The sequence below is a fragment of the Mobula birostris genome, chromosome 13 (genome assembly GCF_030028105.1).
Source record: "Mobula birostris isolate sMobBir1 chromosome 13, sMobBir1.hap1, whole genome shotgun sequence".
Classification (NCBI taxonomy): domain Eukaryota; kingdom Metazoa; phylum Chordata; class Chondrichthyes; order Myliobatiformes; family Myliobatidae; genus Mobula; species Mobula birostris.
The window spans coordinates 8986037-9002987 of NC_092382.1; the positions used below are offsets into that span (position 1 = coordinate 8986037).

At 46.5% G+C, this 16951-nt stretch overlaps 1 protein-coding gene across 9 annotated transcripts in view; it reads right to left on the bottom strand.

Moving 5' to 3' along the window:
* Positions 1-228: 228 nt before the first annotated feature.
* The window catches only part of LOC140208328 (NACHT, LRR and PYD domains-containing protein 3-like), a 48048-nt gene continuing 31325 nt past the window's right edge, over positions 229-16951 (bottom strand). For 6 of the 9 annotated variants that reach the window (XM_072276921.1, XM_072276919.1, XM_072276922.1 and 3 more), the window contains 5 exons: positions 11798-13535; positions 9044-9130; positions 8718-8888; positions 8395-8562; positions 4375-8248 (listed from right to left, as the gene is read on the bottom strand). In XM_072276921.1, coding sequence (XP_072133022.1) covers positions 8140-8248; positions 8395-8562; positions 8718-8888; positions 9044-9130; positions 11798-13535 — 2273 coding nt within the window. In that variant the 3' untranslated portion in view covers positions 4375-8139. The other 3 variants (XR_011888736.1, XR_011888735.1, XR_011888734.1) reach the window with 3 other exon arrangements.

Here is a 16951-nt window from a genome sequence, read left to right on the forward strand (position 1 = left end):
CTGCGGTTCTCCATCTCCGGCACCCTCTCTGGCACCCTGCCCCACGTCAACACACCGGAGTCTCCTGCGCCCTCTGCTGGTGACTAAAACGTGCCCGACGGTTAATCCATTCGTCAGGAGAACCACCAGGAATGGGATTACCGAGGTGAGGATGCAATTAAATAAATTCATTGGCATCGTGAAAGATAACGACAACTAATATACAGATGACAAACAAACAAATGGAGTAAACATCATTGTATATTACTGCGAAAAACGAAAATACCAGTAAATGTTCCTTAACCAGTTGATCACTGTCACTGTCCCCAGATTCATAGCCGTGACTTCGTGGTGCAATATTTTATTTTAGATTTTTTTGGCAACAAATGGCCACAGATCCATCAAAGGTGATGGAGACCATATACCAGACCCAACGAAAAGGAACAGCGTGGATGTTAAACATCGGTGTACACTCAGACCTGAAGAAAATTTCGATTGGCATGTAAGTATTCGGAATCCTGCTCAATATCTGGTCCAGGACAACGATCAGCAGATTTGCCGCTTCCAATGCAACCAGTTAGCGAGTGAGAACTCCGGAGAGAATTCAATAAAAGGGTCTGGGGGTTGTGCAGGATACCCTAAAGTGTAACCTCCAAGGTAGGGGAGCCTTGGACAAGAGGGCACGACTTCAGGATTGAAGGAAGTCCATTTACAACAGAGATGCAGAGACGTTACTGTCGTCAGACTGGAAAATCTGTGGAATTTGTTGCCAAGTGGTTGGGTGTGATTAGTCAAGTCATCAAGGGGTAGGGGAGAAGGCAGATGAATGAGGAATTCCCGGCTGAGCTGTGACGTAACCAGTGACGCCAAATTCCCGGGAAATCATCAATCACCCGGATGCTGCAACGTGGAACTTGCGTTATTCCAAATGTGAAACTTGACCTTCCTTCGCATTCCCATTCACAAACTCTCTCAGTGCTGCACAGAACAACATAGACACAAGACTGAAGTTATCATGAGAAACTCGACATGAATATTATATTATTTATGAGTGGGACATAACTCGAATAGATTCATAGTGTAGTACACATTAAGAAATATATGACAGAATCGGCAAACATAAGAGAGCAGGTACACGGTCAAGGTAGCAATTTAGAATGGCTGAGATGAAATGTATTCATATCAATGATGCTGGAACAGGAAACGCTCTGCCTCGGTTGGTTTTATTTCGATCAAATTATAAATTTAATTACCTATTTATATTAATTAATGAATTTATTTAATTTGATTATCTTCATTCAACATTTAAGAGGTGGTTTTTCAAATCACAAGAAGTTACAGATCACGTGCTGTTCAATTGGCTCCATGTAGTAGAGTAACGAATAGCGTGCAGAATGATGTCGGGCCGAATGGCCTGTTTGCCATATGACTCTAAGACGCTGAATGTCCTGCTCGATCCACCCGTCGTCATTCCATCGGTGCACTGTCCGTCTCACAATTATAACATAAACCGACCTGCAGGAGACTCTTGCTCCAAAAATAGCACAGAAAATACAAAATCTATTTTAAGATTATTTTAAGATTGCTCCGTGTCAGCGGAACAAGTGCTACACATGCCCTTACACTTCCTCCCTTACCACCATTCAGGGCCCCAAACAGTCCTTCCAGGTGAGGCGACACTTCACCTGTGAGTCGGCTGGGGTGATATACTGCGTCCGGTGCTCCCGACGTGGCCTCATATGTATCGGCGAGACCCGACGCAGACTGGGAGACCGCTTTGCTGAACACCTACGCTCTGTCCGCCGGGGAAGGCGGGATCTCCCAGTGGCCGCGCATTTTAGTTCTGCATCCCATTCCCATTCTAATATGTCTATCCACGGCCTCCTCTACTGTAAAGATGAAGCCGCACTCGGGTTGGAGGAACAACACCTTATGTTCCGTCTGGGTAGCCTCCAACCTGATGGCGTGAACATCGACTTCTCTAACTTCCGCTAGGCCCCACCTCCCCCTCGTACCCCATCTGTTACTTATTTTTATGCACACATTCTTTCTTTCACTCTCCTTTTTCTCCCTCTGTCCCTCTGAGTATATCTCTTGCCCATCCTCTGGGTCCCGCCCCCCTTGTCTTTCTTCCCGGACCTCCTGTTCCATGATCCTCTCGTATCACCTTTTGCCTATCACCTGTCCAGCTCTTGGCTCTATCCCTCCCCCTCCTGTCTTCTCCTATCATTTTGGATCTCCCCCTCCCCCTCCAACTTTCAAATCCCTTACTCACTCTTCCTTCAGTTAGTCCTGACGAAGGGTCTCGGCCTGAAACGTCGACTGCACCTCTTCCTACAGATGCTGCCTGGCCTGTTGCGTTCACCAGACACTTTGATGTGTGTTGCTTGAATTTCCAGCATCTGCAGAATTCCTGTTGTTTATTGTTATTTATTGATCTTATTTTAACCAATAACCGACAAGATTCGTCTGTTATTAACCGACTCCGCATTGGATTAAACCTGATAACGGTCACGCTTGAAATTCAGCTTATGCAAGGCACGGGAGTGAGGCCGGGGGAACTATAGACGGAAAAGATAGATAATGGTGAAACAACTGTCAAAACACCTCTTCCTTTACCCATCTGCAGGCCTTTGAAATAGTCGTGCCGGGTGCGACACTCTGTCACATGCAAATCTCGCGAGTTATCGGTCCTCGGAGTCCCTTTCTGGCCAAGTGGAGGCAAAACATGCGAGAGCAACTGCACCCTGCATTCTGGATTGGCATTCTCATCTCCGCAACACGAACATCGAATTTGCAAACTTCCGTCCAAACTGGGATTGCAAGGTGCTTCTGGAATTCTTAATAGTCACTGCGATAACCGGGACAAGAGCTTATTTCCGGTTTTCATCTATGAACCAGTTAGCAGTGAATAACTCAGATAAAGATCACTGTTGACTAGGCAATTTTCGTAAGTGGTGCGGGAAAAGTGCTCGGTGGGGCATCAAGTACAAACACCGCAGAACTTCCATTAAATGTCAGAATCAGAATCCGGTTAATTTGCACCGGCATGTGCCCTGCAATCTGTTACCTTAGCAGCAGCAGTTCAATAATAGAGAGGGAAAAAAATATACACAGCAGTTCAATAATACAGAAGAAAAAGTAAAATAAAAATCAATAAGTAAATTAATCACAGTATATGGGCATTGAATAGATTAATAAAGTACAAAAACAGATATTTAAGAAGTGAGGCAGTTTCATGGGTTTAATGTCCATTGCGGAATCGGACGGCAGAGGGGGAGACGTGTCTGCAATAGTGACCCATTGAAACGGGCGGGAGCAAAGGATATAATATATATTTAAGAAGTGAAGCAGTTTCATGGGGTTAATTGAGGAATCGGACGGCAGAGGGGTAGCGGTGTCTGCAATAGTGACCCATTGAAACGGGCGGGAGCAAAGGATTCTGGGAATGCCTAGGGTGGAGCACCGCGGGAGGAGTGTGGGACTGACGTCACAGAAGGAGAGTCAGGGGCGGAGCGTGCAGCGGCTACGTATTACCCAGACATGTGTTTTTTATTTTGAGCAATGGAGAGCATGTCGGTAGGGTTAGTATTTTGCTCTGGATGTCGGATGCAGGAATCCTGGAAATCTTCCAGTCCCCTCGAAGGCAACATCTGCGCCAGGTGCACCGATATGCAGCTCCTGAGAGGCAATGTTAGGTATGATGACCTACAGCTTATTAGAGAGAGTGACCAGGAGATAGAGAGGAGCAACAGGGAATTAGTCACCCCGAGGCTGCAGGAGTTAGATAAATGAGTGACGGTTAGGGGAGCGAGGGAAAGAGCTCAGATAGTCGAGAGAACCCCTGTGGCCATTCTCCTCAGTAATCATTATCTCGTTTTTGGATGCGGTTCCGGGGAATGACTGACGGAGCACGATCACAGCGATCGGGTCTGTGGCACTGAGCGCGGTTCCGTGGTGCAGAAGGGAAAGAGGAAGATGAGGAATGCGGTAGTCATAGTGAGGGGAACAGACAGGAGTTTCTGTTAGCCTGATAGAGACACCCGCATGGTGTGTTGACTCCCAGGTGCCAGGGTACGGGATGTCTCGGATCGCGTGCACCAGAGTATTCTGAAGGGAGGGGGTAAACTGCCAGAAGTCTTGGTACACGTTGGTACCAATGACAGAGGTAGAAAAAGGGAGGAGGTCCTGAAGAGGGAATTCAGAAGTTGGTTAGGAAGCTGAAAAGCAGGAGCTGCACGTTAGTAAACTCGAGATTGCTGCCTGTGCCTGGTGCTAACGAGCGCAAGAATAGCGCGATCAGGCATATTAACGAGTAGCTGAGACTGATGTAGGGAGCAGGGCTTCGGGTTCCTGGAACACCGGGCCATCTTCTGCGGGAGGTACAACCTGTACGAAAAGGAAAAATTACAGCTCAACCCAAAGGGGTTCAACACCCGAGCCGGCACATTTAATATAGCTGCGTTGGAACTAATTTGGCTGGTGGATGGGAACCGGAGTGATAGGCCTTAGGAAGGGGAAAACAGAAATAAATCACAGATAGCGTGCAACAGAGATGATAGAAAGGAAAGACAGCAGGTGAGGCATAATCACAGCCAGTGGGATGAGTTACAGGGCAACAGAAGTGTGGTGCAGATGAAACAGAAAGCAACAAATACTGGACTGAAAATGTTGCAGTTGAATACACTCAGCATAAGAAATAAAACGGACGATACTTAAATTCAACTGCAGATTGTCAAGTACGTCGTTGTGGCCACCTCTGAAACTTGGCTAAAGGATGCCTGCCATTGGGAGATGAAAGTCCAAGGATATACGGTGTATCGGAAAGATAGGTCAGTAGGCAGAATGGGTGGTGTGGCTCTGTGTATAGGGAAGGATGACACAGGAGCAGAAGGTTTAGAATCTCTATGGGTTGAGTTAAGAAATGGCAACGCTAAAGGAACCCGAATTGCAGTTCCATACATCCTCCAAACAGCAGCCCGGATGTGGATTACAAATTACAGCAGGAGATAGAACAGACGTGTCAAGAGGGCAATATCATGATAATCGTTGGGGATTTTAACATGAAAGTGGATTGGGAAAACCAGGCACATTTCTGGATCTCAGGAGAGAGAAATTAAAGAATGTCTAAGAGATGGATTTTTAGAACAGCTTGTTGCTGAACCCAATACAGGGTCGGCAGTTCTGGATTGGGTGTCGTGCAATGATCGGGAGGTGATAAAAGAGCTGAAGGTTAAGGAACCATAAAGGAACAGTGGTCACAATATGATCGAGTTCAGTTTGAAATTTGAGAAGCAGAAAGTAAATGTCAATGTGTCGGTATTTCAGTGGAATAAAGGAAATTTCAATGGCATGGGAGGGGAACTGGCGGAGGTTGACCAGAAAGGGACACTAACAGGAAGGACAGCACAGCAGCAATGCCTGGAGTTTCTGCGAAAAAAATGAGGGAAGTGCAAGTCAGATATATTCGAAACAAGAAGTCAACTTCGAATGGAAGAAGGACACTACCGTTGCTGACAAGTGAATTCAGAGATAAAACAAAAACAAAAGAGAGGGCATACAAGGACGCCAAATCTAGTGGAAAATAGATGATTGGGAAGCTTTTAAAAACTTGCAGAGGGAAACTAAGAAGGTCATTAGGAAGGAAAAGGTGAATTACGAAAGGAAGCTGGCGACTAATATCAAAAGAAGATACTATACCATTTTAACTATATAAAGAGGAAAAGAGAATTGAGGGTAGATAGAGGACTAATAGAAAATGATGCTGGACATATTTGTAATGAGAGACGCAGAGACGGCAGAGGAACTGAATGGGAAGTTTGCATCAGTCTTCACAGTGGAAGACACAAGCAGTGTACCGGACATTCAAGAGTATCAGGGAAGTGAGGTAGGTGCAGTGAAAATTACGACTCTGAAGGTGCTCAGGAAGCTTAATGGTCTGAGGGTAGATAATTCTCCTGGACCTGATGGACTGCACCCTCTGGTTCTGAAGGAAATAGCTGGAGAGATTGCGGAGGCATTAACAATGATCTTTCAAAAATCGGATAACTGGAAAGTTGCAAATGTTGCTCCGCTATTTCCGACGGGTGGGAGGCAGCAGAACTGAAACTATAGACCTGTTAGCCTGACATCAGTGGTTGGGAAGTTGTTAGAATCGATTGTTAGGGATCAGATTATGGAATACCTGGGAGCACATGACAAGACAGGCCAAAGCTAGCATGGTTTCCTGAATGGAAAATCCTTCCCGACTAACCTACCTCAATTCCTTGAGGAAATTACAAATAGGGCAGACAAAGGAGATGCAGTAGATGTGGTGTACTTGGATTCTCACAAGGTGCCGCACATGAGGCTGCTTAGCAAGATAAGAGCTCATGGAATTACAGAGGAGTTTGTAGCATGGGTGGAGCATTGGGTGGTTGACAGAAAACCGAGAGTGGGAATAAAGGGATCCTATTCTGGCTGGCTGCCGGTAACCAGTGGAGTTCCACAGGGGTCGGCGTTGGGACCGTAACTTTTTATTATGTATGTCAATGATTTGGACTACGTTATTAATGGATCTGTGGCTAAATTTACCTATGATACAAAGATAGGTGGAGGTGCGTGCAGTGTTGAGGAAACAGAGAGACTGCCGAGAGACTGAAATAGTTTAGGGGAATGGGCAAAGAAGTGGCAAATGAAATACAATGTTGGAAAATGTATGGTCAAGCACTTTGGGGGAAGAAATAAACGGTCAAACTATTATTTAGATGGGGTAAGAATTCAAAATGCAGAGACGCAAAGAGACTTGGGTGTCCTTGTGCAAGAAACACTAAAGGTTCACCTCCAGGTTTAGTCTGTTGTGAAGAAGGCGAATGAAATGTATGAGGAAATTCTGGCAGCTCTTGCGCTGTATTCCCTGGAGCTCAGGAGAATGAGGGCATTCTCAGAGAAACATTCCAAATCTTAAAAGGTCTGAACAGATTATATGTGGCAAAGTTATATTTCATGGTAGGGGATTCTAGGACCAGAGGGCACAACTTCAGGATTGAAGGACGTCCATTTAGAACAGAGATGCGGAGAAATTACTTTAGTCAGTGGGTGGTATATCTGTGGAATTTGTTGCCACGAGCGGCTGTGGAGTCCAAGTCATTGGGTGTATTTAAAGCAGAGATAGATAGGTTCTTGATTAACCAGGGCATCAGTGGATATGGGGAGAAGGCAGAGGAGTGACGATGTCTGGAAGAATTGAATCTGCTGATGATTGAATGGCGGAGCAGACTCGATGGTTGAATGGCCTACTACTGCTCCTATATCTTATGGTCTTATGACTTTCTACCTCACTGTTAACAATGCTACCAATTCAGTGCTTCTGCAAAACAATTGTCATTGTTGATACAAATATAATGAATGCAGATACTCTGTCAGTTTAAGCAGTTGCACCAATTGAATTATTTGCTTCATATCGGTGCAAACTTTGAGTGTAGCTGGTTTACCACGTGACGGACTGCAATCAATTTTATGCTCACACAAAATGCTGGAGGAATTCACCTGGTCAGGTAGCATAGATTGAAATGAATAAACAGTTGACTTTTTGGGCTGCAACCCAGTTTCGGGATGGAGTAAAACGGCGGAAGATGCCAAAATACGAAAGTTGGGAGGAGCTGGAAAGAACACAAGCTGGAAGGGAGTAGGTGAAACTGGGGAATCAATAATCATTAAAATCACATTTCGGAGCCATATCCAGGATCGCTGCAGATCTACTGTGACATCCAAGGTATTTGTCAAATTAACATCATTATATCGGCCAGACTGCCGAATACACCGTCCTCAGCAAAAGGATTCTCTCCCGGGATAATCCCACCCTGGGACACCGGTCTCCCAGACTGAGTCCTGGCTCATGGGTAATTCCTGTCTGTGTAATGGCCCGGGGTCTCACCTGGGGGAGTCTCGAAAGCGAACATCTGGCAGAAGAAGAGCCGCTGGACAGGAGGCGGAAATACGTCACTGCGGGACCAGTTCGTATGTCACACAGCGCGAGACTGGAGCCAGTTGGGTGAGAAACATTGTGAATTACACCTGGCGTGCGGCCATTACAGGTAAGGGTGGGAGTTAAAGGGGAGGGCAGGAAATCGGCCGAAATGTCCCCATCCCGCTGGCGGGGATGTGCACACATTCAGATGTTCACACAGTCACTGTCAGTCCTGGTCTGGGTTCCCGCAGAGACTCCAATTCCTCCCACCCGGTCTCACTGAACCGATTTGCAGCCTCACTGAAAACATAGTTCCTCAGCCTGAAACAGATGGGAGAATAAAGATGAAATAAACAGATTACACAACAGTGTCAGTAACAGGGGACAACACTCACAGACAAATATCACCAGAAAACCCGCGGATCCGCTGATATTTTATCACATTGAACATTAACACAAACATTCACCTGATCTGCTTCAGACTCGGGAGGGTCAGTAAGAGGTGGCGGAGAGCGGGGACAGATCGGTCTGTGAGCGAGTTTGAGACCAGGTCCAGCTCTATCAGTGATGGGTTTGTACTAAGGGCGGAGACGAGATCCTCGACACCAGAATCTGTGAGACCGACATGGTTCAGCCTGGAGATGAAAGAGCGTGAGGGTGAAGGAAACAGAGAGATAGGAGACGGTACAAATCCTCGATGTTTATCAGTAACACAATTACTGATCACAGTAATATTCAGTGTCAGACACCCAGTGACTGTAAACTCAATCTCCCACAGTCTGGTACTCACCTCAGTTTCTGTACTTTACACTTCGGGTTCCTCAGAGCCTCAGACACCAGTTTCACTCCTGAATCTCCCAGTTTATTACCACTCAGGTCCAGCTCCGTCAGTGATGGTTTTGTACTGAGAGCGGAGACGAGATCCTTGGCACCAGAATCTGTGAGACCAACACTGTCCAGCCTGGAGATGAGAGAGAGTGAGGGTGAAGGACACAGAGAGGCAGGAGACGGTACAAATCCCCATTGTTTATCAGTAACACAATTACTGATCACATTAATGTTCAGTTTCAGACACCCAGTGACCGAAAATACAGTCTCCCACAGTCTGGTACTTACTCCAGTTTCTGTATTTTACACTCCAGGTTCCTCAGAGCCGCAGACACCAGTTTCACTCCTGAATCTCCCAGTTCATTACCACTCAGTCTAAACACAAACAGACAAATTGAGGAACAAAGTGATTCAAGCCGTGGGTCTGAGTGAATTTCTCTCACTCAGGTATTTCAGGAAACATTAAACCCTTCAGTAAATCACTGATCCGCGTTCCTATCACTGTCAATGTCCCTCACTGCCCAGCTCCAGGGTATTCACCGAATGTCGGTAATTTAGTCTGTCGGTGTGACCCTGTAAACTCCACAAATTCTGTCCCATTCCCGGATGGCTAGAAAAGTGTTCCTGCGTGAGAGGTTCGGAAGGGGCAAGGGTAAGGAAGAGGGATGATGAAGAGAGATCCAACAGGAGGAAAGGGGACGGGGAAGACACATCCCACAGCAGCATACCGATGGGAAAAGATAGTCCAATAAGATGAGATGATCCAGAAATAGGTTGTATGGGAGGGGTGTGTCTGAACTGATGCCCACAATCGGGAGAGGAGATGCGCCCATGAGGTCTGGGTATCTGGTAGTGAGCACAGTCATACAGATGGACTGATGGTGATAGTCACACACGGGGAAGGGCAGGGGAGGACAATCTCACAATGGTATTTCTTTCCTTCTCATTGGGACAGTCTGCTGACATTTGCAACGCTCAACTGAGTGGAGATGCTGCATTTAATTCCCTCATCTAAGTCATTAAAATATATTGCAAACAACTGGGGTCCCAGCACTGCCCCACTAGTCACTGCCTGCCATTCTGAAAAGGTCCCGTTTATTCCCACTCTTTACTTCCTGTCTGCCAACCAATTCTCTGTCCACATCAATACCTTACCCCCAATACCGTGTGCTTTAAGTTTGCACACTAATCTCCTATGTGGGACCTTGTCAAAAGCCTTTTGAAAATCCAAATATACCACATCCACTGGTTATCCCCTATCCACTCTACTAGTTACATCCTCAAAAAATTCTATGAGATTCGTCAGACATGATTTTCCTTTCACAAATCCATGCTGACTTTGTCCGATGATTCCACCGCTTTCCAAATGTGCTGTTATCACATCTTTGATAACTGACTCTAGCATTTTCCCCACCACCGATGTTAGGCTAACCGGTCTATAATTCCCTGGTTTCTCTCTCCCTCCTTTTTTAAAAAGCGGGATTACATTAGCCACCCTCCAATTCTCAGGAACTAGTCCAGAATGTAACGAGTTTTGAAAAATTATCACTAATACATCCACTATTTCTTGGGCTGCTTCCTTAAGCACTCTGGGATGTAGACCATCTGGCCCTGGGGATTTATCTGCCTTTAATCCCTTCAATTTACCTAACACCACTTCCCTACTGACATGTATTTCCCTCAGTTCCTCCATCTCACTAGACCCTCTGTCCCCTACTATTTCTGGAAGATTATTTATGTCCTCCTTAGTGAAGACAGAACCAAAGTAATTATTCAATTGGTCTGCCATGTCCTTGCTCTCCATAATCAATTCACCTGTTTCTGTCTGTAGGGGACCTACATTTGCCTTAACCAATCTTTTTCTTTTCACGTATCTATAAAAGCTTTTACTGTCAGTTTTTACATTCCCTGCCAGTTTTCTCTCATAATCTTTTTTCCCTTTCCTAATTAAGCCCTTGTCCTCCTCTGCTGGACTCTGAATTTCTCCCAGTCCTCAGGTGAGCCGCTTTTTCTGGCTAATTTGTATGCTTCTTCTTTGGAATTGATACTATCCCTAATTTCCCTTGTCAGCCATGGGTGCACTACCTTCCTTGATCTATTCTTTTGCCAAACTGGGATGAACAATTGTTGTAGTTCATCCATGCGATCTTTAAATGCTTGCCATTGCATATCCACCGTCAACCCTTTAAGTGTCATTTGCCAGTCTATCTTAACTAATTCACGTCTCATACCTTCAAAGTTACCCCTCTTTAAGTTCAGAACCTTTGTTTCTGAATTAACTATGTCACTCTCCATCTTAATGAAGAATTCTACCATATTATGGTCACTCTTACCCAAGGGGCCTCTCACGACAAGATTACTAATTAACCCTTCCTCATTGCTCAAAACCCAGTCTAGAATAGCCTGCTCTCTAGTTGGTTCCTCGACATGTTGGTTCAAAAAACCATCCCGCATAGTTTAGGGACCGGAGCCTTTTCGCACGTCCGCCGTCCTGTCCATCTCTCTCCGTTCCCAGTCATCAGAAGAACGATAACATGAATACCCATTGGCTAATAGCACCCTGCTATCTGTGTTAACATAATATAGAAGCCATTTTAATCCACAAACACAGCAATTTAAAAGATTAACATAACAAAGAAACCATTTCAAATTTAACATACAAAAAAAAACCCATACACATTATCTTGTCCCTCACCGGGAAGGAGTTGTGAATCTCTGACCCACCTGCTGCAGTCAGAGTCGGTCTGGGTGTCAGTAACAGTGAGAAGGAACATTGTCAATGGACCTGTCACAGGCAGCAAGAAACATCGCCATTCCTGTGATTAACTACCATTAAACCAATGACCGTTGTTCACTGATCTGATGAAGTTTCCAAAATTCATTCACTAGTAACCACAGAACCCTTGTCTCCTTGGGGAATTACTGGCTTATCCCCCGGTCATTTGACACAGTTCTTTACTACAGTCTTACACAAATCCTTTTACATTGAAACAACACAATGGGACAGTTTCACAGTTCAGAGTGAGAGATAAATCAAGTTACCTCAATTCCCGGCACTTGTGCAGCCCGGGCCCCAGCCACTGGATTCCTTCACACTGAATATGGCAGACAGCCAGATCGAGGTGTTTTATTGTATCACAGAGTCCGATGTCATGAGACAGGACCGCGCAGTCAACTGGGGTCAGTGTCATTCCACTGAATGAAAGTGTTTCCACAGATCCCAGTGCGGCCTGAGCCAGTCCACGATTCTGAGACTCAAAGAGGTAGTGCAATGTGTTCAGGAGGCTCCTTTTACCAGCTTCACTCCATGTGTTTCCACTCTGCCGTTTAACCTCCTCCTTCACCCAGTCAATCACCCGGCAGGTTGTTTGATGAGGAAATGGACCCAGAAACTCCTCCAGGCCCCGAGCTGTCATTGGGTTGGAGAGACCAGCAACAAAACGGAGAAATACCTCCAATCGCCCATCTGTCGTGTTGTGGGCTTCAGTGAGGAATTTCAGGATATTCTCGGGATGTAGAGTCAGGAATTGTGAGACTGCAGCTACAAACTCTTGGATGGTGAGGTGTGGGAATGTGTACACCACGCTCCGGGCAGAATCCTCTCTCTCCAAAAGCTCCATCAGGAACCCGGACAGGAACTGGGAAGGCTGCAGACTGTAGTTGATCAAATCTCCATCTGTAAACACAATCTTCTTCTTGGACACTCCTGAGAAGGCCATCTGACCAACCCTGAGAAACACATCACGGGGGTTCTCAATCTCACGGCCGTGGTTTTTCAGGATGTTGTAAATATAGTAGGAATACAGTTGGGTGATGGTCTTGGGAACTCGCTGTGGGTCCCTGACTCTTTGTGTGAAGAAGGGGCCCAGTGCCAGAGCGAGGATCCAGCAGTAGGAGGGGTTGTAGCTCATGGTGTACAGGATCTCGTTCTCCTTCACGTGTTTGAAAACAGCTGCTGCCACCGTCTGATCTTCAAAATGCCTGATGAAATATTCCTTCCGTTCCTCACCAACAAATCCCAGGATTTCAGCCCAGACACTGATCTCTGCCTTTTCCAATAAATGTAACGCAGTGGGACGGGTGGTCACCAGCACTGAACACCCCGGGAGCAGCTTGCCCTGGATTAAACTGTACACAATGTCAGACACTTCACACCACCACTCGGGATCTGGGCACTGGTGCTTGGGTTCTGTGTTTCTCTGACTGTCAGCAAAATCAATTTTGTCATTGAATTCATCTAAACCGTCGAATATAAACAGCAATCCCTCTGGGTTCTTCCAGACCTCTCTCAGGACATTCCCAAAGTCAGGATACTGATCCAGAATCAGTTCCCTCAGGTTTATTCTGCAGTTAATGGAGTTTAAATTCCGGAATTTGAAACTGAAGACAAACTGGAATTGTTGGAATATTTTCCCCGTGGCCCAGTCATAAACAATCTTTTGTACCATTGTTGTTTTCCCAATCCCTGGGACTCCGGCCACTGCTGCCGAACTCCCAGATTTGGATTTACTCCAGGAAAAGCTGCTCTGGAACAGCTGATCAGTGCGGATTTTTTCCAGCTCTCTGCGGAGATGTTTCTCTCTCCACTCCTCATGTTTTCTGCCTCTTGCCAGCAGCTCATGTTCCACCAGTCTCCGATCTCGAACAGTAGAAATGACCGTGAGCTCAGCGTATCGATCAACCAGCTGGAAAACCTTCACCTTCTCCCTCATCAGGATCGTGTTCACTCTCAGTGTTTCAGTTTGTGCCCGCAGAGTCTCCCTGTGTTTCTGCTGAACATCTTCCATGGGAACAGAGAACATAGTCAAAATGTGAAATTGCTCAACTGACAAAGAACTTTATAAGAGCATTCTAATATTCAATGTTTGAGATTACATGAATTAATTCCATGCTTCCATGGATATTAGGACAGAAAGTAAAATTCTGTTCACAGACACCGGAATTGACATCGATGGATGTCCCAGAAAATATCCAGTCCTCATAGTCTGGTACTAATTGCTTGTGATGGTGAAAATACCCCTGATATCCTATTGCAATCCTGACCGCACTCTGTTACAACATTTCACTGTATTTGAAGCATTGTTTGCATCATTAACAGACGATGTTAATGTTTATCTGGTGTGGAAACATGGAGAGCAGGACACCCTGCATTTTGACAAATCTACACACTGGGGAGTCACAGGTGTCCACTGCTCTTGCATCAAAACAGGAGCAGAATATGTGTGAAATACTCAAGTCTGCAGCATCTGTGGAGAGAATCACAGTGAGGTTGCGGATCGATAACCCATAAGAATGACAAGAAAGAAAATGGGTAGTTTTCAATAGCAGCTGTAGCCCCCGTGGCCACCCTCAGGGTCGCTCGGCTCACTGTCATCTAGGAAAACAGCCTTGGCCCCGGCAAACTGGGTAATTAGTTTGTGTGGATGCTGTGTGAGGTACCCCACCCTGCCCAAGTAACAGACAATGCACCAGATACGATTAAATGATTTACAGTTTATAGATATTACTGGAACTATATAATTAATAGAGAATAACATATAAAAGGAAGATCAAAGGCGCCACACATATCAAAGTTCAATCTATTCATGCACAAACAGCTGGAGCTCAGGACCCTTCTTCTTCACCCTGCAACCCCTCGGACCACCTCGACCGGCTGCCTGGCACCAACAACAGTGGTCGATCAGACGCTCCACACGAGTTCGTCTCCGTCTCCTCTCCTCGCTGAACGCCCCGCTCTGGGTCCGACCCTGTTAGCAGACTCACAGCACCTGGTCCATCCTCTGTCTCTCTCTCTCTCTCCTGCCTTCTGCCCCAAAACCCCGCGCATACAATATCTTCAAGCACCCAAAGCTATCGCAATTTGTTCATTCGTCCTCATATCAATAGATAATCCAAAACAAACTGCTAGCGGGAAGGACTTTCTCAGCAGTTAACATAACAAAGAAGCCCTTTCAATTATAACATAACAAAGAAGCCATTTTAATTAGACTATGCAGTGACATAAAAAAAGTAACCCCTTACAATCTCCCCCCACCAAATAAAGTCATGTCCTCATGACTTCCAAATAACTTGCCAACCAGTTCTACAGACACAGAAACCCATCCAAATACACACAGTGACATTGCTCCCCAAACAGTGGACCTTCCGCCCATCCATGGGCGCTACATAGGCCAACCTATCTGAGTTTCCTAATCCTCCAAGACCTCCGTGCCCCCTCACCTAAACCCTAAAGGCACAGACATTACTAGGGATACCTTGGACCTGCTTGCCCGCTCCTCTCTGACTCAGGCAACCATTACAACTCAGAACCCCTGTCCCATGTCCGGGGCCCCGCTTCTTTTCCTTCCTGGTCCTGCTGTAACTCAGACTGCCCACAGCTAGCCCTCCCCACTACACCTGACTCAGTGGGAGAAGGGCCAAAGGTCTCTTCCTGAACCACAGGAAACTTAGTGGAGGCCCAGTGGGGGAACTGCAGGTTCCCAGCAATGTACCAATGTACTTCCAAAAGGAAGACCATGGGGGAAGTGAAGATGTGTGGAGTTTTGGTGTATGTGGATGACTGCCTAGAGCTTGGATTCACCTGGGGGACTATGAGGCGAGGCGAGTGGCTGAGCCCAGGCGACAGAAGCGAAGTGTCAAATGTGGAGGAGTTTGGTGCAATGTGAGAAAAATGACCCAACATACCAGTTGAACTTCCTGGTGTTGGGACAGATGGTGGTGGACCTGGGGATGGAAACCCAGGTCGTCACTTTGAATGAGACACAGGGGAGAGAGGGGATTTGCACCGCTGACCTGAGTGCTCAGAAATGCCGGCCGAAGACTGAGTGCCACACACGTGGGACGGCCATTGCAGACTTGGAATTCACGCTCATCAACGTGGAGAAGGAGCAACGGAATTGCGAGCCGACACTGCGGTCATGTACTGATGAATTAATCCAACGAGAAGAAACAATGACCCACCTTCAAAGGGATCAGCAGAAACTCAAGACGTTGATCCAGAAAAGATTGGAAGATTTACAAGTTGGGGAAGATCAAGGAAGTGTTCTGAAGGCCAACAGAAAACTGAGAGCCCAGGGAGGGGTGTTTGACTACACTCCCGAGGAGGTGAAGAAATGGAGGACAGATCTCGGAAAAGGGAGGCAGATGCTTGAAAGGAACCTGAAGATGACTATCGACAGTTTAAATGAAGTGGAAAAACTGAAAGTTGACCTGGAAGACGTCATCAGGAAGGAAAAAAACTGGAAGCTGAACATCCTTTAACTGCTGCTTTTCAGGTCAAGGTGGGAGAAGCTGGTGGGGTAACTGCGTCCCAGATTGAGATGGCCAAGAACCCTGAGTCAGAACTGCTGAGGCTGTGGCGAGAGTTGAAGGAGTCCCCGAAGAAGCTGACGTATCGACTGCAGGAGGCTGAAGGGGTAGCCCCGGCTAAATGTTTCAGTTTGGAGAAACTCAAACAGCAGCTACCAATCGAGGGAATGAGAAAGAATACGGATTCGAAGGAAGATGTGTTGGACATGTGGTACATGCTACCTTTTGCTAACTTCCCCGTGATTGAGGATGGAGGATTGGTGGAAAGATGAAATCTCTATTAATGGAAGAAACCACAAGCGTCTGTCTCAGTGATGTACAGCATATTTGTGGGAGAGGGTGGTGAAGTCTTGGCAGTCAGTCTTGCTGTGGGGGTGTGGGACACTGTCTTATGAGGCCTCTGTCTGTCAAGAGTCGACCATGGATGTCCTGCCCCTGCAAGCTAGGACACTACGATATGGAGAGGAAGCTTTTGCCGATGTAGCAAGCTCCCTCTCTCTATGCATCTGATGAATACAAAGGAATGGCAGAGCCTGACACAGTTGGCACCAGGGGTGTCGCAGGAGATGCCAGTCTGCGTTGAACACCATTTGAGACTGCCTTAGGGGCTCCAGATCAAGAATTTTCCCACGGGGTTTACTCCCAAACTCTTCCTCATGGGGGGTACAGTTGCAAGGCAGCAGAGTTTTGAGATCAGAGTTTTCCTGTTCCTGGGTGAGCTGCCAATCACAGCTAATGAGCTTCATCTGCCCAAAGCGACTGGTTGTAAGGCACCAGTAACCCGCCTTTGCCCCTCCTCCTGTCGGAAGAAATGCTTCCACCAGGCTTAGGAATGCCAGGAGCTGGACTTGGTTCTCAGCGGCTATTTTAGTCATACGGCACTGGGAG